At 47.6% G+C, this 25,208-nt stretch overlaps 1 protein-coding gene across 3 annotated transcripts; it reads left to right on the forward strand.

Annotated features, from left to right (window-relative positions):
* Window positions 1-391: 391 nt before the first annotated feature.
* On the forward strand, window positions 392-23,257 carry PRPSAP1 (phosphoribosyl pyrophosphate synthetase associated protein 1). 3 transcript variants are annotated; one of them, XM_018073354.2, is made up of 11 exons: window positions 1,280-1,423; window positions 6,310-6,485; window positions 6,570-6,622; window positions 8,152-8,218; window positions 12,634-12,806; window positions 13,192-13,307; window positions 13,997-14,052; window positions 14,464-14,609; window positions 20,613-20,683; window positions 21,397-21,543; window positions 22,169-23,257. In XM_018073354.2, the coding sequence occupies exons 1-11, from the start codon at window positions 1,358-1,360 to the stop codon at window positions 22,325-22,327; spliced, it is 1,230 nt and encodes a 409-aa protein (XP_017928843.1). In that variant the 5' UTR covers window positions 1,280-1,357; the 3' UTR covers window positions 22,328-23,257. The 3 variants fall into 3 exon arrangements, with proteins under 3 accessions (XP_029815889.1, XP_017928843.1, XP_029815888.1); XM_029960029.1 differs by lacking the exons at window positions 1,280-1,423; window positions 6,310-6,485 and adding an exon at window positions 392-490; XM_029960028.1 differs by lacking the exon at window positions 6,310-6,485 and having other exon boundaries at window positions 1,381-1,423.
* Window positions 23,258-25,208: the final 1,951 nt, after the last annotated feature.

Here is a 25,208-nt window from a genome sequence, read left to right on the forward strand (position 1 = left end):
CGCACACGGCTGGCTGATGTTACCCTCTGTGGGCTCCCAGGGATGCTCCGAGGGGGAATGAAGCAGGATCCAAATCCAGAGTGGCCTCCCAGCTGTCTTTCACCACGTAAATTCCTAATAGGGGCGACGTGGGCTCTTTACCTTGGCTCTAACAGCGGGATGTTGGATGCTCAGGTGGTAAGAGCCCAGCTGCTGCTTACCTGAGACTTAAGGACATGTATCTTCGTTGTGGGTGCAAAATCTGGAACCATTAACAGCACAGATTTGCCCACAGTAAAAACTGTCCCAAAAATAAAGGTATTTTCAGCATCTTCCACGATGCTTTTTCACTGACCTCCCCCAGGAGCTCAAGGGCTGTTTCAACACGTCTGTAATACATCCCTTGTTTTTCCAGGTTGCTGCTGCCTTGCCCCCTGTCTCACATCCCAGCCTGTACTTTGCTGGGGAGGTCAGTTGCACCTTGAGGTAGAGTTGGAGCAATCTTATAAGGGTGAGTTCGTCCTCTAATATTGTGCGTTCTTTTTAAAGTTTTTTTATGACCTTTAGTATAAGCAGTAAAAGAACTTTAAAACAACACGCAATATTAGGAGTAGGGCCCCTTGAGACTCCTGTCCGTCTGGGCTCTGTTGCTCTTTGCCTGTAGATATAATCTTAAAATCTGTACATGAGTAGGCTTATCCTTTTTTAAAACCTCGAGCCTGGAGAGGAGCAATGGGACATAAATCAGGTCAGTCTCCTCACTCTGTTTACTGCAGAACTTCCCGAGTTGCTTTCGTTTCTGGTTCTGAGTGTCATGTTCTGGCACAGTTCTGACCTTTGCAATTCCCATTGAGCATTCTTGTCTGGTTATGGGACAGTGACTGATGGTCAGTCTCACTTTCACTTTGGGTTTTCAGAGCTTTGGTTGATATCAGTGTCTGCCAGGGAGAGGAGATGGTGCTGGATTATAAGAACCAAATACCTTGTGAAACTTTAAATAATGAAGATGCTCCTTAGATTTGGCACCACTGAAACATAAATTAAACCATATATTTGTATCTAATAAATTGAGAGGGATGATTATTTTTTTTTAATTCTTTCCCAGATGGAAAAAGAATTCCTGCTGTAATTAGGACACTTGGCACCTGATTATGAGCTGCAGGGCAGAAAGATAATTTCTGTGACCAGTGCTGATCCCTAATGGGCCTGTGTGCTACTGGGGGGAGGGAGGTCTGACAAGTCTTTTTGATCTCCAGAGTCCAACAGATGCATTTAGATCTCCCTCTGACTGCAGTGCTTGGCTCAGAGGGCACAAATTTTACATTCTGCTCACTGCTTATGTGTTTGGGTTGGAGGTGATTGGTGATTGAAGCTGCTAATGCCTCCCCAGTGCTCCTGCAGCTCCGTGGTGGGCAACGTGATACTGTCATTGCCAGCTGTGGATGTGAGTATTCCAGACATTCATTTGCTTTGCAGCATGGAAAATGCCAGTGATCTAAAGATAAAGCAATGCCATGAGCCTAAACAACGTGGAGTAGGGAGGAAAATACAGGGATCTGTGTTCTGATCTCTGGTTGCAGGGAACTGGGTGACGCTAAACCCAGGGTGGTGTTTCCTGTGATCAGGAGGTGAGCCCTGCTTTTGGGTGAGAAAGTATCCAGAGGACTTGCAGCAACCTCCCTCTGCTGAAGGAGGATTTCTGGTAGAATGAAGGAAGAGTAATGTCAGCCTTCCCTTTAGGTCATCTTGCCAGCATATGAGAGGGTGGCAGAGGGGAGTCAGAGCACAGAGACCTTGGGATGCTGCCCTCCCTCATCCCCAAACCCTGTTCTTGCCTTCTGGAAACAGCTCCAGTGTGGAGCTGTGTGAGGAGGAGAGGTGACACCAACTCTTTTCCATCTCAAAAGATGTGGCAGGAGGCTAATACATATTGGGGTGAAGGTGCATCAAAGGATTTTGGAAAGGGAAAAGAATAACCAGCTAAAAATCAGGACTGTTGGAGAGGGTTCAGGTGGGGAACAGTGCTGGAGTAGGGTGAGCATGAAGGAGTTGGGCTTTGGGATTCTCTGTGCAGCTTAGGGGGAGCACATAATGTAGCTGAGGAGATTTGGCTTGTGTGGAGCTTTCTGTGCTGGCCAGCACCAGCTTTAGGGGAATTTCCTTCACAAGGAGCAGGCTGGTAGAGGAGAGGAAAATCTGCCTGGTATTTGCCAGTAGTTGGGCTGCATGGCTTTTGGCATGGCTGGAACAAGTGATCCAAGTGGCAGATGAGCAGTAGGGACTGTTCTTCAAGTATCCAGTCATGCTGGGTGGATGGAGAGTGGTAAAGGAGAGCTCAGGTAGTTTTAAGGATATCTGAACAGACTGCCTTGTGTCCAGGAAGCTGCCATTCCCTTTCCCTTTCCTGGCTGTTCAAGTACTGGGAGATTAGGAAATAGACTGCAGAGCTGCCATTGTGCTGGCTGGACCATGACTGATCTTTAAATAAAGATTTGCAGAAGCTTGAAAAGCAATTCAAAGTCAGGCTGTGACTTGCTTTGGCCACGGTTGGTCACGGCACAGATCCTCTGCTCCAGATCCTTCCGGAGTCTGCAGCAGCTCTTGGAGTCTTTAGGTGTGGGGAGAACTGGGTGTTTGCAGAGCTGAGACCAGTGAAAGTGTTTTGTAACGAAGAGGATATTGCCAAAATAAAATCATACCATAATTAAGGGCTTTGTATGGAGATTTCCCCCGGAAGCTTCCTTCGGAGAAAACCTTACAAATGTCTTGGATGCTGGTCACACAGGGGGAGGAGGAAACACAGACTGGGCTGAGGGCCTTTCTCAGTGGCACTGAAACAGGTTTTGATGGCACAAAATACTGCAAGTGCATTTGCCTCTTGATATTTGATTCAGCTGAATGTGAAGTCTCATTGACTGTCCTTTGTCTCCAGAGTCTGGTACAGTGGTTTTTGGCAGTCTTTAGAGGAGCATTTTAAAGTACAATCTAATACCACCTCACAGTGTTTCCTAAAATACTGCAGTGTGTCACTTCCTCATTAAACTACAGGTCACTTCTGAGCTGTTTGCATTTAGATGTGAATTTGAGTGAGATTTTATAAACACTCTTGTATCCACAGCTTAATATCCTCTTGGCATGTGTGGAGACTGCGGAAAGTTAGATCATCTTTTCTGAGCAGCGTTTACAGAGAGAGAGATTCCAGATCAATATAAATTTTTAGTGGCCAATTGCTCTGAGGAGGATTTTTAAAGCCATAAAGAGATGTTTTTCTCTTAGATGCTGTCATGCCCAGAGGAGTTGCTTTAGGTGGTGCAAGGATGGGAGCTTGTTTTGCTTGGAGATGTGATTTATCTACAGGACCTAAAATGTTATTTTTGCCAGGAGCAGCTGTGTCTCTGCAGGGGTTGTGTGCTCTGGGTTACCTGCAGTGGCACCTTTTTTGTCCTCTGTCTTCAGACAGTGATCAGCAAGTGTGGTGGCCCAGGTTCATGTGGTTATGCTGTTAGTCCTGAAGCCACATGCAAACAGAGTCCTTGCTGTCAGTTCAATTCCTCCATCCCCTAAAGCAGTGACCAGTGGGGAGCTTCTGGATGGAGAGAATTTAGAGAGAAAAGAGTTGGGATGGAAGAGGGGAAAAAAGGGAGAGGTGGTGGGAAGGGGGAGTTTATCTTTGAAGTCTGTGGCTGCTCCCAGGCTATGTGGTGGGTAAGGCCATGCCCTGCCCTTGACTTCTGTGCAAATCTCCCTTTTGATAAAAGTGCTCTGGAATTCAGTGCTTTACAACAGGAGCTGCCTGAACAGTCCCCTCTTAATTGTCCTTGGCCAAATCAGTGTTTATCAGACTCCTTCAGCAGTGATATCTCAGCTAATCGAGGCCTTCAGGAAGGGATTTAGTGGAAGGTGTGCCCCTGGGGTGCACATACCTGAACTGCTTTGGGGGAGCTGCCTGTGGATCCTGCTGTGCCTGGGGCTCATGGGACTGTGGAGCTGCAGGTGGGGCTGATCTGTGGCATGGGCAGTTTTATCTCCTGCCCTTCCCACTGCCACCCCTTTTGTTTAGGCAACAGTTGGGATTTATTGTCTGACCAGACCAATCCAGTGCTTCCCATTCCTTTAAGGTGGCAGCTCTGTGCTGTCCCTTCTGCTGCTCTCTGCACCCAGGATTGAGGAGCTGAGTTGTTCAGTGTCCCTGTTGCTGTGGAGCAGCAAACTTGCCTTTAGGATTTCTTGTTTCAGCAGCACAGAAACTGCATTGCTGCTGTATGGCCTGAATAGGGGAGCACTGGGCTCTGGTTTTTTCTTGCTGGATACATCATGGAATCATAGAGTTGGAAAAAACCTTTAAAATTGAGTCCAACTGTTAACCCAGGACTGTCAAAGCCACCACTAAACCATGTCCCCAAGTGCCACATCTCCATGTCTCTTAAATCCCTTCAGGGATGGTGACTCCACCACTTCCCTGGGCAGCCAGTGCTTGACAACCCTTTCAGGGAAGAAGTTTTTCCTAATATCCATTTAAAACCTTCCCTAGTGCAACTTGAGACCATTTCCCCTTGAGCACCACAAATCTGCTGGTTTTGTTTGCCACCACGTAGCACTGAAAGTGCCACTTTCCAGGGGGTGTTTTGCTGCAATGTGTCTGGCTGGACTGGTTTTGAACCTTTCCTTCCTGCCATGAGATTCAGGGCTGACTGAGAGACTTGCACAGTCTCACTAATGGAATTTTTTCCCCCAGTAGTGAGGTTGGAATGTGCTGTCTGCAGAGCAGTCAGGGTGCACGTGCCTCCAGAGGCAAGACTTGCCATGCAGTTGTGGAGGAGCAAGTGTGAGTCATTAAACATTGCACCCCTCCACCAGCTTGTGTTGTGTGTGTGATTCTTGAGCTTGTTTGGACTTGGATGCCTTGGCAGCAAGGCACTAAGCTTAGTGGTTGTAAATGCCAGACTATCATTGGAAGGAAGCAGGATCCCAACTGGCAGCATGAGCTCCCACCTGCAAAACTCACCTTTACTGTGAGTCTGTCCCCGAGGTGCCCAGGATTGCCTTGCTTGAGCAGCTCTTTTTTGAAGATGCTGAAGGTACTGAGGATTCCTTTGCATTGCAGCTGCAAGTTTTAACCCAGCTAGGCTGAGAGAAGCCAAATTAGGGATTTGGGAGGCTTCCCTGCCCTGGTGATGCTGCAGTTGGTACCCGAGCCGGGCTGGGTACAGCCTCACACGTACAGTTCTCAGTTGTGGGAGTTTACTCACCACCCCCAGCCACTGCAAAACGTGCTGCCAGACACACGATGGGGAGTGTGATCGTGCCAAATACGTGCTTTAGAGCCAGCTAAGCAAACACATCCCGTAGCATTGGAGTGTCTGTTATCACAGCTGTCCTGGGCACGTTCTCCAGGCCGGCTTCCAGCTGGGACCTCCAGCTCTGGCTCATGGCTGAGCCCAGCAGTAGCTGGTGGGACAGAAGCACGCCAGGGTCAGGCTGCCTCACTCAGTGAATCCTGAAAAAAAAACAATCTTGGTGACAACTGAAGTACAAGGCTGAGTCTGGGCACAGAGATATAGAGGGCCTGACTGTAGAAGTCTGTAAACCAGGGAAAAGCCAGCAACGGATGTGGACTTTCATTTAGGGTTAGTCCTGATATGCCAAATTTTGGCCCGTGTCCAGGTAAATACAGTATGTGTGCAGAGAGGAAACTATGGCTGTAATCAGTGTGGTGAGCAAAGGTATTTTTCAGGCATAAACTGTTGCCTAATCCAGCGTGTGAGCAAAGCCACTGAGCAGATCCTAGGAGAGGAGGGATTTACCTGCTCCATCCTGCCCAGTTTGAGCAGCACATCTGTCCCAAAAGTCTCACTGGTGCAGAGTCTCGCAGCTGAAGCTCATGGTTAAAGCACAAATGCCTTTAAATACTTACTAATGAATTACTTGTCAGCACAGTTAAATACTGAAGCATCACCTGAGGGAGAAGTCTGCCTTCTGGAACCTTTTAAAATGCTCTTCAAAGTGAATCATTAGTATGCAAGAAAGAAATTTAAAAAAAAGAGGGGGGTGACTAATCTTTGTTTTGATGAGTGTTGTAGACCTGACATTTGAGAAAGAGGAAGGAGTAATTTAAAAAAATAAATTTTTGAAGTTAAAATCTCTTCAGTCAGCTGAGTTATTTCAGAAGGAAGGCTTGGGGAGAGGTAAGAAAGAGAAAGATGTGGGAGTCAAAAAAGAGTGACTCAGATGCCATTAATTGCGTTTGAGTAAATCATTCAACTTCAGTTGCACATCAAAACCTGCTCAAGGTGGCCTTGCACAGGCTGGCAGGGTGTCCTTTTCCTGCAGGAGAAACAGCCTGTGGTCAGTACAGGGACTGGCTCTTTGAGTACAGCAGTGACCTGCTGCAGAGTGGTGTGCGCCAGGGCCCTCCCCAGGGATGTCAGAGGGAAGGAGGCTCCCGGGGAAGATGAGCAGCCTGGCTGGCTCACTCAGCTCCCTTCTGGGCAACACTGTTTTTACTGGTGTGTAATGTCTGGTCCAGTCCCTGGTTTGGATCACAAACTGCTGAGTTTCTCCATTTTTGATTTCCTTTTTTTTCTCTCCAGGCGTCTCGGTGCCGAGCTGGGGAAATCTGTGGTGTACCAGGAAACCAATGGAGGTGAGAGAAATCTTTACTGTTTGAGGTAATCTTAGAAATACTGGGTAACTCCATCAGCCAGACCTGTCTAATAAGTGCAGTGATTCAGCTGTGATGTTACAGCTGCTCCTGGCAGTGCTAAACCTTTGTGTCTGACCTTGGACAAAGCAATTAAATGTGTTCCTTGTTTGCCCCTGTTATCTTGTTTGTCTGCCCATCAGCAAACTCTCCTTTGGAGCCCTACCTCAGGTGTTGGCTGCTGCCAAATCTTACTGACTCCTATGCTTAGCAGAACAGCTCCAGGGTTAGAAGTAATGCCCTGCTTTCTAAGTGTCTGCCTTGTGAACTTTTAAATTATCCCCTTCCTCCAGCCCTCCCCTGCCACAGGCAGGTTACAGCTGCCCTAGCAAGGACTTGTGCTCTTGCTTTAAAGAGTGAGAATTCAAGGCTGTGCTGGGGAACACACCTCTTGGACCTTGGCTGAGAGTCATTTACTGTTTCAAGACCTCCATTACCTTACTGGCAAGAGAGACTAGAACTAGAGAGCTGATGCAGGTGGGAGGAAGGGATGGAGAATTTATGATAGTGCTGCTGCTCTTGCAGCCAGAATGGGCCACACCGTGGGTGGTTATGGTTGGGTTGGCCGGTGTGTTCATGTTCGTGAGAGCTCGCTGCCCTTTGGGGTTGGTTTTAAATCAGGTTGCTTGCTACAAGGTCTGAAGTCATTCTTCATCACTGCACAGCACATCAGTCTGCTCTCTGCTGAGTCCCTTCAGGTAACTGCCAGTGCCCAGGCAATTAGACTTTGAATTCCATAGCTGTGCAGCTATTTCTCTCCTTTTGCTTATCCCTACCCTCTAGTTCATGACTGTGTAGGATATGAGTGGCTAAGACAGGCGCTTGGGAAACCTGCTTTGGCTTTGCAGAGCTGCTTGGGGCTCAGCTTTTGCAGTTGAGTCAGGGACTGTAGGAATGGTGTTCAGCAGAGACCCAGACTTCCAGCTCATGTCAGTGTTGAAATGTCTGGACCTTGGTAGTGAAACTGGGGAATTCTGTGTGCTGCTGGTGTTGCCTTGGGCTGTCCAGCCTGCATGGAGCTGATCCCATGCTCAGCTGTGAAAGAGCAAAATGCAAAAGAGCTGAGTTACCTTCTTGGTAGGTCCTGAAGGTTGTTCTGCCTTGGGTGGTTCATTGCTCACTAACAAATGTTCTGTTGACAGCTTTCACCGCTCCACGGAGGAGTGAAAAGGATCTCTAATTGAGAATTAGGCAATTGTCTTCTAAACATAAGAAACAGCTATTCAGCCTGCTTTTGCTTTGTAAATTCAGCTAACTCACTGGTATGTGGTGCCAGCTCTACCCAGGACCAGCCTTTGGCAAATCTGCTCAGCTCATCTGTGTGTCTAGTGGGTCTGTGTGCACAAAGGGCAAGGGAGCAAGTCCTCATCTGCCCTGACCAGGGGGCAAGGTTGCTGCTAAAACATGGTGTGTTGTCACTGTCAACCTGGATGTTTGGAAACAAAACTGACTCTGTTTTCAATCCTTTTCAGAAACAAGAGTTGAAATAAAAGAATCTGTCCGGGGACAGGATATCTTCATCATACAGACGATCCCCAGGTAAGGGACTCGTGGCTCAGTTTTACACCCAGGATGTGCTGTGAGTACCTGGCTCAGCAGAGGGTTGGATTGTTTGCTCACAGGATAACCAGTGGAACTCCTGCCAGTGCTGTCATTGCTTTGTCTCACATCTAAGACCCCACATAGTGTTAAGCTGTTGACATTCCCCAAGGATCGATTGTGCCACAGCAAGCTGAGGCTCTTCCCATCAAATAGCTCCAGTGTGTCACTTGAGGCAAGAACAAGTGTGACTGATGGCTGCAAGCGAAACATCCCTCCTGCTCTGTGTGTGGTGGCCTTTCAGGCTCAGTTGTTTGGTGATTTCTGACTGGCATTTCCATCCTGGGATGGCTGATTTCCTCAACTACCAAGCAGCAGAGCCAACATCAAACAGCAGCTATTACTTTAATTACAGGCTGGATTATTCTTGCCTTTTCACTGTAGTGATGTGAAACTTAGCTCAGGTGGAAGCCTGCAGCTTCCCTCTGGTATTTTTACAGTTCTTGATGATGGTGGGCCTTTTTTGTTTTTATTTTGAGCTATTCTAGTCTTGGAGTAAGAGAAGTGCTGCAAGTAACCTGGGGGCTAGAAAACCAGCTGTAACCCCAGGAACCTTGCTGCTCCCTGGCTGAGGAAGAGACTAATGATACAGCACTGGTGTGGTGGGAAAGGAGCCCACACATTAAATGATAACTGCAAAACAACCAACTATGAGTAGGGGAGGCACTGTTTTCAGAGGAAAGGTGTTGTTAGGATGCCTGTTGCACAATTAGCAAAACAAGAGTATTCCTGCTCTGACAGCTTTTTCCAGGTTACTAAATCCTGCTCAGATTTTGGAGATCCCAAGAAGTAATAAGCAGCAGAGCTCAAGCAGGTAGCAGAATAGCCTAGAAACAGAATTTTTCCTTGCTTGCCAAAGGAATAGAGGCCTCTGAGAATTCAAGTTCATTTCCTCTTTGTAATGCTTGGCCTGTTGTTAAAGAAATCAGTAGGACTACTGGGTCAGCTTACTCCTGGAATTCCTCTTGCAGGCAGGAACATTTTCCTAGGGGTCATCTCTTTCCAGAGAGATGCTCCAAGTGTTTTCTCCCCCAGGGAGCAACTAAATCTCCACAAGACAAAAATGCCCTGCTGTAGGATTACCTTTCTGGTGAATGGTGCCATTCTGTTGTCCCTTGTGAGGGAGTTCTCAGAAATGCCTTGTAACTGAGAGCTGTGTAAACACAAAACAGGTCGAGTGTTCACAGAGAGGTAACTCAGAGCATTAGGGACAGCAACAGTGCTGGGAGGAGAAAACCTCCCCTGCTTTTAACTTGTCGATCCCCTTGTTTTTCCATTAACTGAATTTGGCATTGTGGGCTAAGAAATTGGTCCCTTTTTAGCCAAAATGTTCAAGGCCCTCTAGGTGAGGAGCCACTGTTGTGCAGTCAAATCATCTTTTATTCCCAAACTGCAGCTGTGCCTTGCTGCATTGCTTGAGAGGACAGGTTCAAGGGCATTTTAGTTTTCCAGTGGGTTTCAGGGAGCTTTTCAGGAAAGTCAAAACAGCAACTGTTTTGCTAATCTAAGAATAGGACTTCCACACTCAGCAGTGGTTTGAAAAGAAAACAAAATATTAGGACTTGGTAGGAAAGGAGTAGAGAGTGGAAACAGGCTTGTTATGCTGCAGTGTGAATTCACAGTCTGCATCTTAAATGCAGGAGAGAACAGAGAGACCTGAATATCTGCTACAGGCTCCCTGTCCTAAAAGCCTAGAGCACAACAAAAAGGTGACAAAGACAGGTATCATGCAAGACTGTTGGTGTGTGGACTGGCATTTGTATGAGGGGAAATTCAAGTAGCTTATGTTTAGGTGGTAGAAAAATGAAGAAGTTGGCGGTTTTGTGATAACTCTGAAAGTGAAAGGAGCCTTTCAGTGCTGAGTGTTGGTGCTGGTTGTTGCAAAGTCCATTGACAGTGTCACATGAGGTGTTTGCTCAGCCTCCAGAGAAGGAATGTCCAGGGATGTCCTAGACAGGGATGGGGAGCAGCAAGGGAGGCTCCAGGCTGCTGGAGAGGGGTGGTAAGTAGGGTGAGGGGGATGGCTGAGCTGTCTCTAAATGTCCTGGTAATGAGCTGACAGTCCCCATGTGAGGTCTTGGCTCAGCCTTCCCAGCAGTAACTAAATGGGAGCATGGCTGCAAGGCAGGAGGTGGGGAGGGCAGCAGGGAGGCTGTGATGCTCTCCTGGTCCCTGTTTTGGAGATGCTTTGGCTGGGGTTCCACCACAGATGTTATTTCCCCCTGTTATTGCCCTTGGTTGGGGTCAGTGCCCCTTGCAGAGGAGCAGAGCAGTGTGATGGCTCAGCATGAAGCATCACCTCAACAACTTCCCCAGGCCACCCACCCCGGGCCCTGCTGGAGTGACAGACACACTCACCCCTGCCTAGTGCCTGTGCCAGCTGGTCTGCAGGAGCTTTCTGGAGCCCAGCATGGAATCCTGCTGGAATACTGAGAAAATTGCTCCTCCTTGAGTAACTTCAATAGGGCTGCCACAGTCCCACAGCAGCACCAGGACTGCAGGTGCCTTTTAAAACCTTTCTCCCAGTCTCGTTCTTTTATCTGCTTTCCATGTGAATATATATATATATGTTTTTTTTTAAGGGGTAAGTTGAAAAATAGTGATGAAAAACAATGCATTTCTTGGATGAACTTTAAATAGGCTTAAACTTGACCACTTTGTTTTTGTATGACACTGATAGTAGCATCTCTTTCTTCTCTCCTGGCCCTACTGGCACAGCTAAAACACCAAAAGGAAGAAACAGTTCTTTGTTTGCTCGTTGTCCTGTGTGGCAGGGGGCTGTGTTTTATGTAATTCTTGGCTGCTTGCTGCAGAGCCAACAAAGCTTTCCTGTGTGTACATGGCATTGTGGTGGGGCCAGCGGGAGAACAGAGACCCAGAGCCTCACAAATGAAGAGGCACAAGTGGAGGTTAATTTCCAAAGGAAGGGAGAGCGGTGGGGAGGTGGAAATGGTCAGAGGTTTGTCACGGGTCGTGTCTCTGAGCAGTTGGAGAAGCTGTCTCTGGTGCTCAGGAGGAAAACAGGTCCTGAGCAATGTCTGGGCAACGTCCAAAAAGCTCTGCAGAGCTTTAGGCTGCTCTGTGCTGTTTATTCCTCTGCTGCTGTGTGGAGAGATGGCCCAGTCAGCCCCAGCATTGCCCTCCTGACCAGCCTGGGGATGTGGTTTGTCACTGGAGGCTGCAGACTCCCAGGCAAGGGTGTCTGTGTTGCAGGAGGATTGTCTGTCCCGCTGTCTGAAGTGTGTGTGGGGGGGTGTTCTTCAGTTCCCAAATGGTCTCGAGTCAGTCTGTGACCATGCAGACAGTGTCTCTTGGTGTTGGTTTTAAGGAACTAAAGAGGCTTGGGGTTTTCTTCCCCTTCCTAAAATGAATTAAAATGCAGACGAATACACTCCTGCTGGGCCATGCCAGTCATCATGGTGGAGCAAACTGAAAATGGGATATTTCAGTCTCATGACCAGTGACAGGACTTGAGGAAACGGCATGAAGCTGAGTCAGGGGACGTGTAGATTGGATATCAGGGAAAGGTTTTTCACCCAGAGGGTGGTTGAGCACTGGAACAGGGTCCCCAGGGTGGTGGTCACAGCACCAAGCCTGTCTCAGTTCAAGAAGCATTTGGACAACATTCTCAGGCACATGGTGGGGTTGTTGGGGCCAGGAGTTCAACAGGATGATCCTGGTGGGTCCCTTCCAACTCAGCATATTCTATGATTCCTCTGCCTATGTTGCTTTTTGGTTTTGGGTTTTTCTTCTTTCAAGAAACAGTCCTTTAGCATTTCCTGTGCTGTTGTTCCTTCCATCTCTAGATAAGCTGGAGAGTGTGGAGATGCTGACTTCACCAAAGTGATACATGTGGAATCTGTATGCTCCAAAATGCAGTATTTCTTAAGGCAGGAAAAATAACTTGCCTTACATTGTTAAAGAAAAATACCCTAATAAATCCAGTGTGGATGAAGTTGTGTTGGCTGCATGTGTGCTACTTCTTTAAAAGACTATTTTATTTCAAAATACACTGTATCAGGTAATATTTGTTCCAAGATAAATTTTAAAGAAATCCTTTTTTTGCGTGATGATGGAGGGAAATCATCATGTACCTCGTGTTAGAATATAAAATGAAATTCCAGCCCCCAGCTCTTGAGTGCTGGAGTCATGTTCTGTACATGTAAAAGTTGACTGTAATGTGTTGTGGTGTGGTGGAAGGAGCTGTATGGCTGCAGTCTGGGTCTTGCATACATTAGCCTAAGATGTAGCATTATTTCCTTGGAACTTTGACAAGAGGTCTGAGTATAAATGGAAAAGGAGTTGCACTGGAAGAACACCTGCTAATACATGGAATTGTTTTTCAAATGTCCTAGAGATGTGAATACTGCTGTCATGGAGCTGCTGATAATGGCGTATGCACTGAAGACTTCCTGTGCCAGGAACATCATCGGGGTCATCCCTTACTTCCCCTACAGCAAACAGAGCAAAATGAGGAAGAGGGGCTCTATAGTCTGCAAGCTGCTGGCTTCCATGCTGGCCAAGGCAGGTGAGTGTCACAGGGAGGGGCATCCAGAGGGCATCTGTCCTCCTGTTCTTCTCCCATTAGATGTGGAGATGTGCTGCTGAGCTCTTGAGCCACTTCAGGGGAATTGATTTTCTTCAGCTTTCTTGTGTTTCTTTGTAACTCACACCTGGGGAAGTGGCCTAGAAGTGTTGTAGTGAAATACAGTGTCAGCCCAGTGCTGTGACACTGCCTGCCTGTTTGTCTCTATGTCCTTGGAACTTTCTACATCCATCTGTTTATGATTATTTTATGCCATGACACAATAGTCTGAGTAACAGCTAAAACAGTCTGGAAAATGGAGATATTCAAGGAACTCCAACCACGTGGGAATATTTTCCATAAACTGTTCTCTTCTTTTTCCCTTTAGGTTTAACACACATTATCACTATGGACCTTCATCAAAAGGAAATCCAAGGCTTCTTCAGCTTTCCAGTAGACAACCTGAGAGCATCCCCTTTCTTGCTTCAGTATATACAGGAAGAAGTGAGGTTACTCTAGTTCTGTATATATCAACTTGTCTTAACTCATCTTAATATGGCAGCAGCATTGAGCCTCTCCTTAAGCAGAGGTGGTCTTGTCAGTCTAGGTCAATCCTTCTGTTAAGGAATTCTTTCTTAGGGGGGAAAGTGGGAAGATGCTACACTGTATGATTGTACCTGGATGGAAATTCAACTCCACCACAATCAGGAGAGGAGCTTGCTCTCTGTAGAGTTAGTGCCATTGCAGAGATGCTGTTTGTGCTCCTGCCTCTAAACACGTTTAAAATTGTGTTCCACTGCCTCCCCTTAACCCTTGGGCAGTGGTGGATTTCTGACTGCTCTGAATTTATTGATAGACTTTGTCTTGGGCTGAGTTTGGGAATGCTGAGCTGGGGGCAGAGCACAGAGGTTTCATTCTCCATGTGCAGAAGTTGATGATTTATTCCCACATGGTGGGAACAAGGCTTCCCCATATGGGGAGGGTTAAACACCATGAACATTCCCACCTTTACAGAATACACAAATACTGGTGTTGAAAGCAAGTGCAGCTGCCTCGTTCTCTCTTTCAGAGAGAAATGAAGAATGAAGATGTGGGTCTGGGGAGGAGGGTGGGCATGATTATTTAACCATGTATCAACCCAGTTACTAGCAAGTAGGTCTTTCTTTAATTAAATAACCTTTTATCACATCCAGATTCCAGATTACAGAAATGCAGTTATTGTAGCCAAATCTCCTGGTGCAGCTAAAAGGTAAATGGATGCTTTACTAGCTGGTTAAAATTAAACTGGAAAATACCTGAGCTGGTGGGAAATACACCAGGGAAAGTATGGGAGGGTGGGAGTAAACTCTGGGGGTGTCTGCTGCTGCAGAGCAAAGGGGTTCACCTGGGGTTAGGATCAGACTTGCTGCTTGAGTTTCAGCAGTGCCTGACTGTCCTCAGAATGGAGGAATACAGGAGGCCCCCACGGTGGAGCCAAAGGGTAGAGTGAACTTTAGGATATTAAGGACAAATGAAGAATCACTTCCAATGAAGTTTCTTGCTGGGGAACAGCCACAGAGGTGCAGCTTTTGCTTGCTGTTGGCTCTGGGAGAGACTTGGTGGGCTGGGCTGTGAAGCTGCACCAGCCCAGCTCCTTCCTGACAGGCTGTTTGTCTTGCAGGGCTCAGTCTTACGCCGAGAGGCTGCGGCTGGGGCTGGCAGTGATCCATGGGGAGGCTCAGTGCACGGAGCAGGACATGGATGACGGGCGTCACTCCCCTCCAATGCTCAAAAATGCAACTGTGCACCCTGGCCTGGAGCTGCCCTGTAAGATCAAGTTTCTCTGCTTACCCTTGGGGGGGGAAAAAAAGAAGTTTGGTGGGAAGTTTCTCTTGGTTTATAACCAACCTGATGGCAGTGGGACCAGTGGAATTTTTCTCGTGGAAAGGTTGATATCAGCGAGCTGTAGGAGAAGTCACAGGGGAAGGTTTTTATTTAACTCCTTCTGGCCATACAGAGCATCAGTATTGTTCTCCTTGGCTGTGCCTGCTCAACAGTGTCAGACTGACAAACCTCTGATAAAGGTGGTGCTTTTACAGTGCTCAGCAACAGAACTCATTGAGCTAATGAAACAAAAGAAATGCAAAAGTACAGGTAATAAGGGAGCTGCTGCTCCATTGTGGAGGGGAGGGCTGGCCTTTATCTCCCCCTTCTGCTGCAGCCGTTGTCACTGCTGGAAATTCTCTTCATCCTGGCAGCCAGGTGATCATGTTCCAGCATCTGTTTTAACAAGGTTTTGAGGTTTGTGGTGAATAGTTTCTCCAAGAGCATTGCTGAGCTGTTTCCTGAGCTCCTGCCACTGATTGATAAGCTGCTGATTTGGGAGCAGACAGCAAAGGAGAAAGGACGAAACCTGTGTTCTGAGAAATGCCATCTTCAGGATTGCTTGTTTTCCTGCAGCAGTCCAATAACAACAGTAGAATTAAAATACCTCTCTCTCTCTCTCCGGAGGATTTAAGCTTTCTAGGTATGTGGTGGTAGGACAGAAGTTGGGATCAGTGACCGTGGGAAAGGCTGTGTGCTGCTGTGTGTGGTGAGGAGCTCTCCATCATGCAGCCAAACTTAATTACACCAGCAGAGGTTGGGGCTACTGATAAGCCTCTCCTCTTTTGAAGTTTAGGGAGAACATCCAACCAGTTTGTGGGCAGCTTGTGGAGGGGAGGCAAGTAAAACTGCAGGCATTTCACATCACCCCAGTCGTTGCTCACTAGAATACAATCAGTTAAACAGTGCTTATGTTGCTGGTGAAACTCCTCTTGGGCCTTCAGGGCCAGGTGGGGTTTGGCAGTGAAGTGTGGGACTTCATCTTGATTGCCCCCCCCTTCTGACAAGGGGATTTTTTTTCATGCCCTTCCAACAGAACAGGAATTTGCATGGTTGCTTTTTCCCCTCCCCTCCTACTCTGAAGAGGATGCTGTCCTCCAAAATATCACTAGCTGACATTTGTCTGCTACCGAGGCATTGATGGTTTTGTGTTTTTATTTCCAACCATATGTCACTTCAAGGAAGCTCAGCTGTGAGAGCTTGTGCTGCTGGAGAGCCCTGTGAATGGTAGCTCATACAGAAATGTGTCCTTGTCCAGTTTAGTTATGATTCCAGGGGAAAATTGTTTTCAGTCCTCAGCTATCCAAACACAAACTAATTTGCTGTGTATCACCACTTTCTTATTTTATCTCTTGCACAAACTCAGCACTTGACCAATGACCTCCCTGCATGCCTAAGGCACAAATGTAAAACAGTCAAGCTGAGGCTTGGTAGCTGTCAGTCGTGGGGTGGATTGTGGGGCAAACTTGTCCAAAACTCTCAGTAGGAAGTTGATTTTTCTGTCCAGTTTTCTAACCTGACAAATACCCAGGTTTGAGTGAGCTGGACTCTGTTACTGGAGGTGCAGAATTCTGAGGTAATCCCTGTCTGAAAGCAGTCTGTAAGCTTCTAGTGCATCCTGGTTGTGTGTCAGCCTGACAGGGAGCTGTGCTCTGCCAGACAGAGCTGAAAATGCAGATGGGGTGTAGGGATGGCAGTGCTGTGAGTGTCTGTACTTACCCTCTCTACTGTGCCTCCTTTCTTGTCCAATTCAGTCATTTGAAAAGCATCTTCCCACCTCAAATGTCACATCATACCAAATCCTCCATCAGCTCTTCCTGCCATGTGCCATCACCAGCATTCCTGGTAGTGTGAGCTCTGAGGGCAGAGTGAAGCTGTGCCCCTGTATGAAAGGTCAGACATGTGCTGCTCACCCAGAGCTGGGTGCTTCCTTACACCAAAACTGTCCCAAAAACCCTCTAATTGCCAAAACAGAACCAGTCTGGGTCTGCCTGGCTTAGGAACCCTGGCCTGGATCAGGCAGGTGGGGATACTCCTGGAGAGTGGCTGAGACTTACTGTGGAGCATCCTGCTCCAGGCTACAAGCAGACTATTGTGGAGCATCCTAGACTGGGCAGTTCAGGCTCCAGGCAGTTGTGTTACAGCCAGGAGAGAGGTGAAACCTGTGTCTGGGAGCAGCCCCAGAGCCCCACAGCGATGGCTTATGCTTTGTGCCATTCCTCATGGGCTTCCTAGTGAATTGGCTGGGCTCCTGTGTCCTGGCATGCACCTTGTCTCCCCGTTCTGGGAGAGATCATGTGCCTCTAATTAATGAGTGCTGTGCAGTGTAATGGCTTATTTATTGTCCTGTGAGTGTGGCCTGATGTGATATTGTGATTCGTGTGGAGCCACAACAGAAAAATGCCAGAAGTGCTTCTAATTGCACTTAAAATGCTGTGCTCGAGCAGCAGCAACAGCCCACGTCACTCCTGAAAGCAGAGCCTTTGAGACAGGACATCACTCTGGGGTTATTCCCTTTGATTGTGGGCTTTTGTGTCTCAGAGCTTGCAGCTGGCTCAGGGCTGTGCCTTAAATGCATGTGGACTCTTTGCATGTCTCCTCGTCCTGGAGAGAAAAAGAGCGGAACACCATCTGTTAAACCATTTCAGTGGCTCTGGAATTCAGTACTTTATTCAGAGCTGATGGTTCAAACCTGGGGCTCAGCAAACTGCCATGAAGGAAGAGAGTTTGGGGGGGAAAACTGGAGTGACCATAGGTCCATTCCTCCTTCCCTACCCCCGTCTCTCCTGTGTTTAGGCTGGGCCCAGGGATGTTTTCTGTCCTTCCAGGGCTATCTCTACACAAAACAGTTCATTCTTTGAGCAGCCTTTTGCTCACAGGCTCTGTTGTAAATGCAGCTTTACAGTTCTTGGTGATTATCACTTTAGTGCACACTGTCAGCTCCAAACAGAATTTATTTTAGCGTTTCTTAACTCATTTTTAACTGCTTAATTACAGCAACAGGTTTACACACCTGGGAATGCTGTTTCCTCATGCCAGTAATAATTTTGCCTTTAACATGTGGTACTTAAGTATATGTTACACACATCAGAATGAAAGTGTTCTTTGATATTCTTGTTTTATAAAAATGGTGGTCTGGTTTTTCCCTCTTTTATTTCTCCTCCCCCTCCAGAAGCTACAGATACCACAAGCATCTTTTCTGACTCTCCAGAAAAAAGTCAGCAACTCTTTAACCTGAACTTGTACATGATCCAAGGGGTTACACCAGGCAAAAGTACCACTGTGGCTTATTTCTGTTACCCTCTTTTGTCTACATATAAACAGAGGTTTTCAGTCTGGAAGGAAAATGCCCTTTATTATTTGAATCATTTTTCAAGCCACCTTCTCGTAGCAGTTCTGACTTGCACATCTTGATATGTCCAAAGATTTGGAAGAAGAAACTGGCTGCAGTAACCTTTGTGTAAACTCTCATCACGTCGGAGCAGTTCTCTTGAGATTTGATGTGGTTGTGGGTGGATCTTTGGCTTGCAATTTTTTGTTTCTGTTTTTTTTGCAGAGAAAATTGAACAAGAAAAAGGGAGAACATCTCTTTAAGATCCGGGTAGGTCGACACGTTGCCTACCATTCTTTAAAAATAAAACAAAATCGAAATACAGCTTTTTAAAAACAGAGATGCAAAGCACTGATAATGTTGCTAGTTGCCATGTTAGCCTTTAAGCATAGCAAGTGTCTGCTTCCTTTTTGGAATAGAAGGATACTGATTTGCTCAAACTTCATGTCTCTGTGAGTAAAATAGTGTTGAATTTCAGCTCTCTAGTTCTGTTCACCATTTTTGCAGAAAGATTCCCCCTAACCTGGCTGTTGTAACCAGAGATGGCACTCATCTGTGGATACACATGGAGGATGGGATGGCAGCCAGGTGGAATCCTTTTGATACTTCCCAGCTCCCACCAGGAGCTTTATTACTGTCCAAACTAGATAATAAACTAATAACTAATCTAAGCAGGTCGGTAGTGCCTGTAATTGAAATTTATGATCTGCTTATCTCTTGTGATGCTTAATCTGCATTTATTGCAAATACTCATCCTTCTCATAAGAATGTTTTTCCTTCAGGATTAGAGGTGACTTTGCATTCAATAGGAGACTCAAATAACCATGCAAGGGAGGCTGGGGAGTCTGTGCCATGAAGAGCTATTAACTCTTCAGTCCAAGGTAGCTGTGACTTTAACTGCAAAACCTGGCAATGAGTGATGGAACTTTGGTCAAAACAGAACTATTGGACACCTTTTATACAGTTTTGGTAGGTTTATGGAGAACCAGTCTGTGGAGTAGGTTGTGTATGTGAAGAACAGCTCTACACATGAATCTTCAAAGCTGTGGTCCTTAAAATTGCTTTCATCACATCCCTCAGTGTGACTCACTCACTCAGCTGTGCTTGCACTCTAAGCATTCCCAGGCACTGATGAGATGTGGGAATACTACTGGATCAGCCTGCTGTGCAGGATGTGGAGTTTCATGCAGAACTATTTTGATCCAGGAGGGCAGAAATCAATATTCAGACAGGCTTTTTGATGGGCAATGGCTTCTGTTCTCCTGCTGCTCAGGTATTACATCAAAGTAGGTTATCTTAAAGCAGAGAAGTCTTGCTATGTAGGTTGTCTGAAACTCCTCAGCACTTGAGAAGCCTCTGTGGTCAGAATCCTGGCAAGACCTGAGCTTACAAAAGGAGGGGTACCAAGTGCCTTGGTAGGACACTTTGCTGCACTCCCCACAGAGAGCATCAGATCTGGGAGGGGGGGTGTGGAGATGGGCCAGGTAAGTGTTACAAAATGCTGGATGTTCCTCTTTGCTTCAGTGGTTAGATCAGTCCAGATTGTCACCTGTATGCCCACCACAGTGTTCTTTCCATGCTGGAAGTTTTTGTTCTGTACAAACCAGCACCCTGTGGCAGTGACAGGTTTGGCTGATGGACAGCAAGTCCCTGGCCCGTATCAGAGGCCAGTTGCTGTTTGATGTAAGTCTGAAGGCTGTATTACATCTGGACACTCTCAGTGCATCCTGGTTCATATCTCTTTATGTATATACTGCTGCTGGAAGTTTGGCAGGATGCAGTTTGGCATAAACCATGTCAGTGCAAAAGCAGAGTCAGGAGGGAGTGGAACCTTATTTCCTAGTACATCTCTTCACTGTGTCAGGTAGCACAGCTTGTCAGTGCTACCTTGTCAGATCCTTTTGATCCAATTGCTGGTTGCACTGAGCTTGTACAACTGTGTTTCCACTGGATTTTGTCCTGCTCTTTCCATTAATCCACTTAAAAAGAAAAAAAAATCAGCGAATTTGCTTCTGCAAACTTCCTTAAGCTTTCTTTGCCTGAGCAGGTGGTATTAATGTTCTTAGACCCTCTGAAAGAGCCTTGTGTGTTTGTTGATGTGAGAAAGCAAGAGCTGCAGTGCAAGTCTGATCCTGCAAATGGATTGCTGAGTCCAACAGGTGAAAAGCTGCAGCTTGTAAAGCACCTGCCCTTTGAGAGGTGCTGGTCAGAGAATCCCATTTGTGGGATCATCCAATCGTGACCTGTTTTCAAATCTTGTTCTGGGGGAAAAAGAAAGTCACCACCATGTCCCATAAACCAGGTGCTGCTTTGTAGCTCTCTTTGCACAGGGACCTGTTAGATTGTTGGATTTACCTGCTGTCTCTGAGGTCAGTATGAGGTCCCCACAGAAACAGAGAGTCTCCTCATTGTGCAGCAGTGCTGTTCATTTAAGGAGGAAGAAGATGGTTAAACCAGTGCTTTCCCACTGAGGTGGGTGTCAGGATCATGTAAAGCACATCTGTGTCTGTGCACCAATATAAGATGTTTAAGGGTTCAGCCTCTTGTGTGGTGGAGCTGTTGGTGTTTGATTCAAACCTCACTGACCTGGAGTCCTTTTTTCTCTTCTTCTTTAGTGATGATGGCCAAGGAGAAACCGCCAATAACTGTGGTTGGAGACGTTGGAGGAAGAATTGCCATCATAGTGGTATGAGTGTGACAGGGGCAATTGGGGGTGGCTTCCTCACAGCATCTTACCTTGAGCTGCTCTATCCCTGAGAGTAGGAGGGGGATTGCTGGTGTAGGGGTGGGAACATGATTGTTAGACACTGTTTTCTCCAGTTTTGCTGGTGGCTTCGATTATTTCAACTTGCTGTTGAAAACCCTTTGTACTTCAGCACTTTAAGCCCTAAAATCTCCTTGCTCCCTTAATTCTACAAATATCAGATGTCTGCAAATACTGAATAAATCCAGGACATGCAGAATAAACTCCTGAAGTGTTTAAAAAAATAAAAAAACGTAAAAAACCCCAACAAATGAAAAAGAAAACTTGCTGAGCTTCTCATACTTGCTGTGCCAGGCTGCAGTGTAAGCAATCAACATGCAGCTCCTACCCCCATGAAAAAACACCTTGCTGATGATAAGCTCTGTGTGTGTGTGTGCATGTGCAGGGACTAATTTGTTTCCAAGACACAGTATTTGTTCTCCACACTAGAAAAAGGGTCCCTAAAATAGGGAAATGGCATTTGCAGATTAAAGTCATGCACCTGGGTGTCCTTGCTTCTCACCAGCAGCTGAAGTAGACAGGGATTATATTTTTCATCTGTGTGCATGGCCAAAGCTGCAGTACCTTGCAGATCCACTCCTGCCCTGCAGGCACTGTAAACTTCTGGTTTTGAAGTTCCTTCTGTTTCTCCTCAGGATGACATCATTGATGACGTGGAAAGCTTTGTAGCTGCTGCAGAGATCCTGAAAGAGCGTGGAGCCTACAAGATTTTTGTGATGGCAACTCATGGGCTCCTGTCAGCAGATGCCCCCCGTCTCATAGAGGAATCCTCCATCGACGAGGTGAGCCTGCCTTCTGCAGAGGAGGGGCTGGCTCTGATGACATCCAAACTCACAAACATGTTCTTCCCCTGCCACACAGCTCATCTCTGAAATCACTGCTGTAATCAGGTGCTTTCAGTTAGCTGGTTCTTCAGTGGAACAAAAAAAGAGTGTGTGATTAATACTTGTTCAGATCAGGTCTGCTTCCCTGAGTATGTTTTCTCCCTAATGCAGGAATTAGTCATCCCTGCATGGACACTTCCCTTACTGCAGCTGGTGGTGTGGGGCTGCCATCTCACTGTGCAGCCCTTCTCCCTGCCCCTCTCCCCCAGCTGCTGAGGGGCTGCTGGGGCATCAAGAGGACAAGATTTCACACCTCACCCTTAGTAACAGACATGTCAGATCCTGTGAACTGAGTGGACCCATCAGCCTGTGTGGAGGTGGCTGTTGGAGAGTGCTGGTTATGCTGGTCCCCTCAACAGATTGACTGTCATGTAGGGGAGACCATTTATTTCAATCCCACAAGGATTTCTCCCCCTGAACTGTGGAACAGCAGGGGCACACCCCTCCTGGAGCTAATCCAGGGTGGCTTCTCGGGGAGAGCGAGTGTTCCAGTGGCACAACTTTCTTTCCTTTCCATCCATAGGTGGTGGTGACCAACACAGTTCCTCATGAGGTGCAGAAGCTGCAGTGCCCCAAGATAAAGACTGTGGATATCAGTTTGATCCTCTCGGAAGCCATCCGGCGGATCCACAACGGCGAGTCCATGGCTTATCTCTTCCGCAACATCACTGTGGATGACTAGACCCGGCTCTGCCCCCGTCCTGGGTTCCACGGGAGAAGGAAATGTGCATGAAAAGGCAATACCATAAAATATAGGCATAACACAACTGTTTATTTTTGTAGGAGCGTGGAGGCTTTCAGGGTCTTTGAGCCATGAGATCTAATAGAAAAAAAGTCAACCTGACCAGCACTTTACAGTTGAATAGAAGAGGCCACTGGCAATGGGGAGGGTTACACCGTAATTAAGAGAGGTGGTGTTGAATTTTTAAGTTCCTTTAATGATTTTTTCTTTTTTTTTTTTTTTTTTTTAGTGTGTTATATCTCTTGCCCTGTAGGGGTGGAAAGAAAAGCTAAACAGAAGTAGCTGTCAGCTTATGAGAAGGGAATAGAGACTGTTCATTGCTGTGTGGGCAAGCAAGAGCAGCCTTTGGGGTTGTTTCTGCCTGTGGCTCACCCGAGAGCACAGAAGGGAACGTTCTGCTGGCAGAGCTGAGCAGCACAGCAGCTCCTTGCCAAGTGAGTGGCCTCTCATCTCCTGCACAGCAGAGCAAGGACTTTCATCAGAACTAAGTTAGCGGAACATCCCAAGAGGACAGCTTAGGGCAACCCTTTCGCAGGGCTACTCACATCCTTGTGTCAGGGAGCTGGGAACAAGCTCACGTGTCTCCCAGCAGAGCAGGGAATGCTAGTTAATGTGTTGGCCTTTTCATTTTGCAAGCTTTTGGATCATTATTGTTCTTCAGTGACAAGTCACATGAGGGTCTTGGTCCTCACTTGAACATTTGTCTGCACTGCAAAGCCAGGCACAATTTTTGGAGTTGCCTGGGGCTGACGAGTTTGTGGCGGAGTCTCGTGGGGAAGGGAAGTTGGAACAATATCTGCTTCTAATGCAGCTGTGCTCTCCAAAACACTAACACCGAGCTGCAATAAAAAGTGTGAGGTTTTTCAATTTCGGTGCTTCCTGTGAATGCTGTACCCTCTGAGCAGCTGCTCTGTGTGTTCAGTGGGGCTGTTGGTGTAACCAGGCTCACTTGGCTTGCAGCCTTCTCCCACAGAGAAGTAGGACTTGCTGATCACTCTTGTCTTGAGTGATACTAATTTTTGGGTGGAGGGGACACTTGAGGAAGGGAGCACAGGATGCAGGTGGAGGGCTTTGTCTCCAGGATGATATAAGGATAAATTCACAAACTGTGATCTTCCCCCTTGATGAGACAAACACACTCCAGTAAAACCTACACCGCTTTCTAGCCTGCTGATGTGAGGAACAAATAAAAGCTGCTGGAAGCAGTTGCTTCAACAGCCTAAGAACTGTTTAGTTTTGCTTATCCTTGTTCTACACCTTTCTCTTCCACTCCAGCATCTAAAATATGTATGGGGCCAAGGGGCTGGCAGTGACTGAGCAGGACAGGCTTTGAACACCAGGCAGACAAAGGTACCTCAGCATGGAGTGGTTGGATCAGCGTGGATTAAACCTCCAAGCCACATCCCACGAGGGGTGTGCAGGGCTGGATGAGGTCTCAAAGCTGTTGATGGGTTTCCTGCATTTTCAGAGTACCACAAACAAATCCCAGCTGTACTCTGTGGCCACAGTGTGGCTCCTCAGCCTGGTAGGGTAACACTGCTGTGCTGCAAGTATTGAAAGGATCAACTGAAGCGTGTGAAGTCCTTGTAGACGTTTGTGTGCCCTCTTGTTCCAAGCCAGTACCAGACCATGATCTCCATCCTGAAAACCAGTGTTAAAAATGTGAGAGGTATTGCTCTTCTCTCCCCTTCAAACTGCTTGTCAGACCTGCCAGGAGCAAGGCCAGGGCTCATTGAGGGCTGTTGGCCCTTTCAAGCCTATTTTAACTGGGCTGTATTTGGGAAGAAACCTTGGAACCACAGCACCAGTGAGCAGAGGGTTGTGCTGCTGTCCCTGGGGTCACTGTGGTGAATGGATGTTTTAAGGTCACTTATAGAATCACTGGTAAAAGCAGGTTTAATACAGAAGTGAAAGCTCAACAAAGTTGTTGGCAGCCCCCAGCACCTCCAGCCACTGCACACCCCAGGGCCTCTGCCAAGGTTGCTCAGCTCTCCTCTTCCCTGCACGTCCCACAGGGAGGCAGGACCTGGCATAGGCAGAGCCAGGGCAGCTCCTCAGCTGGTCCAGTGTGTGCCCTCTGCTCAGAAAAGGGCCTTGCTCAGGGTGGTGGGAAAAACAGCAGGAGCTGGGAGCCCCCTGAGGGCCAGCCTGGATTGACATCCCACCACAGCCCCTCCGAAACCCTTGGGGCTGGGGAGGAACCTTTTGAAATCCAACAAAGGCAAGTGCCAGGTCCTGCATCCAGGATTCCCCAGCACCCACACCTCCGTCCCGAGGGTGCAGCCAGCACGAGGCCACGCAGCAGCACGGACCCTCTGGGCAACAGTGTGGGACTGACAGGTGAGTGCCATGGGGACAGCACTGGAGCCATTCCCTCTGGCTGTCCTAGCCAGGGCCTGTGTGGTGCCCTGGCACCAGACCCATTTAGCCAGCAAACAATCCCTGGGAATGCTCATGTAACTGTCCTGTCTCCTCCCACTGGTAGCAGGTTCCTGGCACTCAAGGAGGCAGCTTCAGGATGGAGCCCCTCTGAAACGCAGTGGCTGCCCAGGGCAGGGAGGGATGTGAGGTAAAGGACACAGACACCCACACCCACCATCCCAACCTGCCCTCACACCTGTGTCCTTGCTTGGTCAGCACCAAGGGCAGACCCAGGCCCCCTCAGCCTGTCCCCAGTCCCTGAGCTCATGGGGCCAAACTCGAGTACCCCCTGAGAGCCCAAAGGCAAAGGCTGCCCACCCCACAGAGACCCCCCAGCTCCTGCAGCCACAGCACCCAGCCCCATGTTGGCCTTGCCACCTGTCCCAGTTCCCATGGGACT

The sequence above is a fragment of the Manacus vitellinus genome, unplaced genomic scaffold, assembly GCF_001715985.3.
Source record: "Manacus vitellinus isolate BGI_N305 unplaced genomic scaffold, ASM171598v3 scaffold_24_pilon, whole genome shotgun sequence".
Lineage (NCBI taxonomy): Eukaryota > Metazoa > Chordata > Aves > Passeriformes > Pipridae > Manacus > Manacus vitellinus.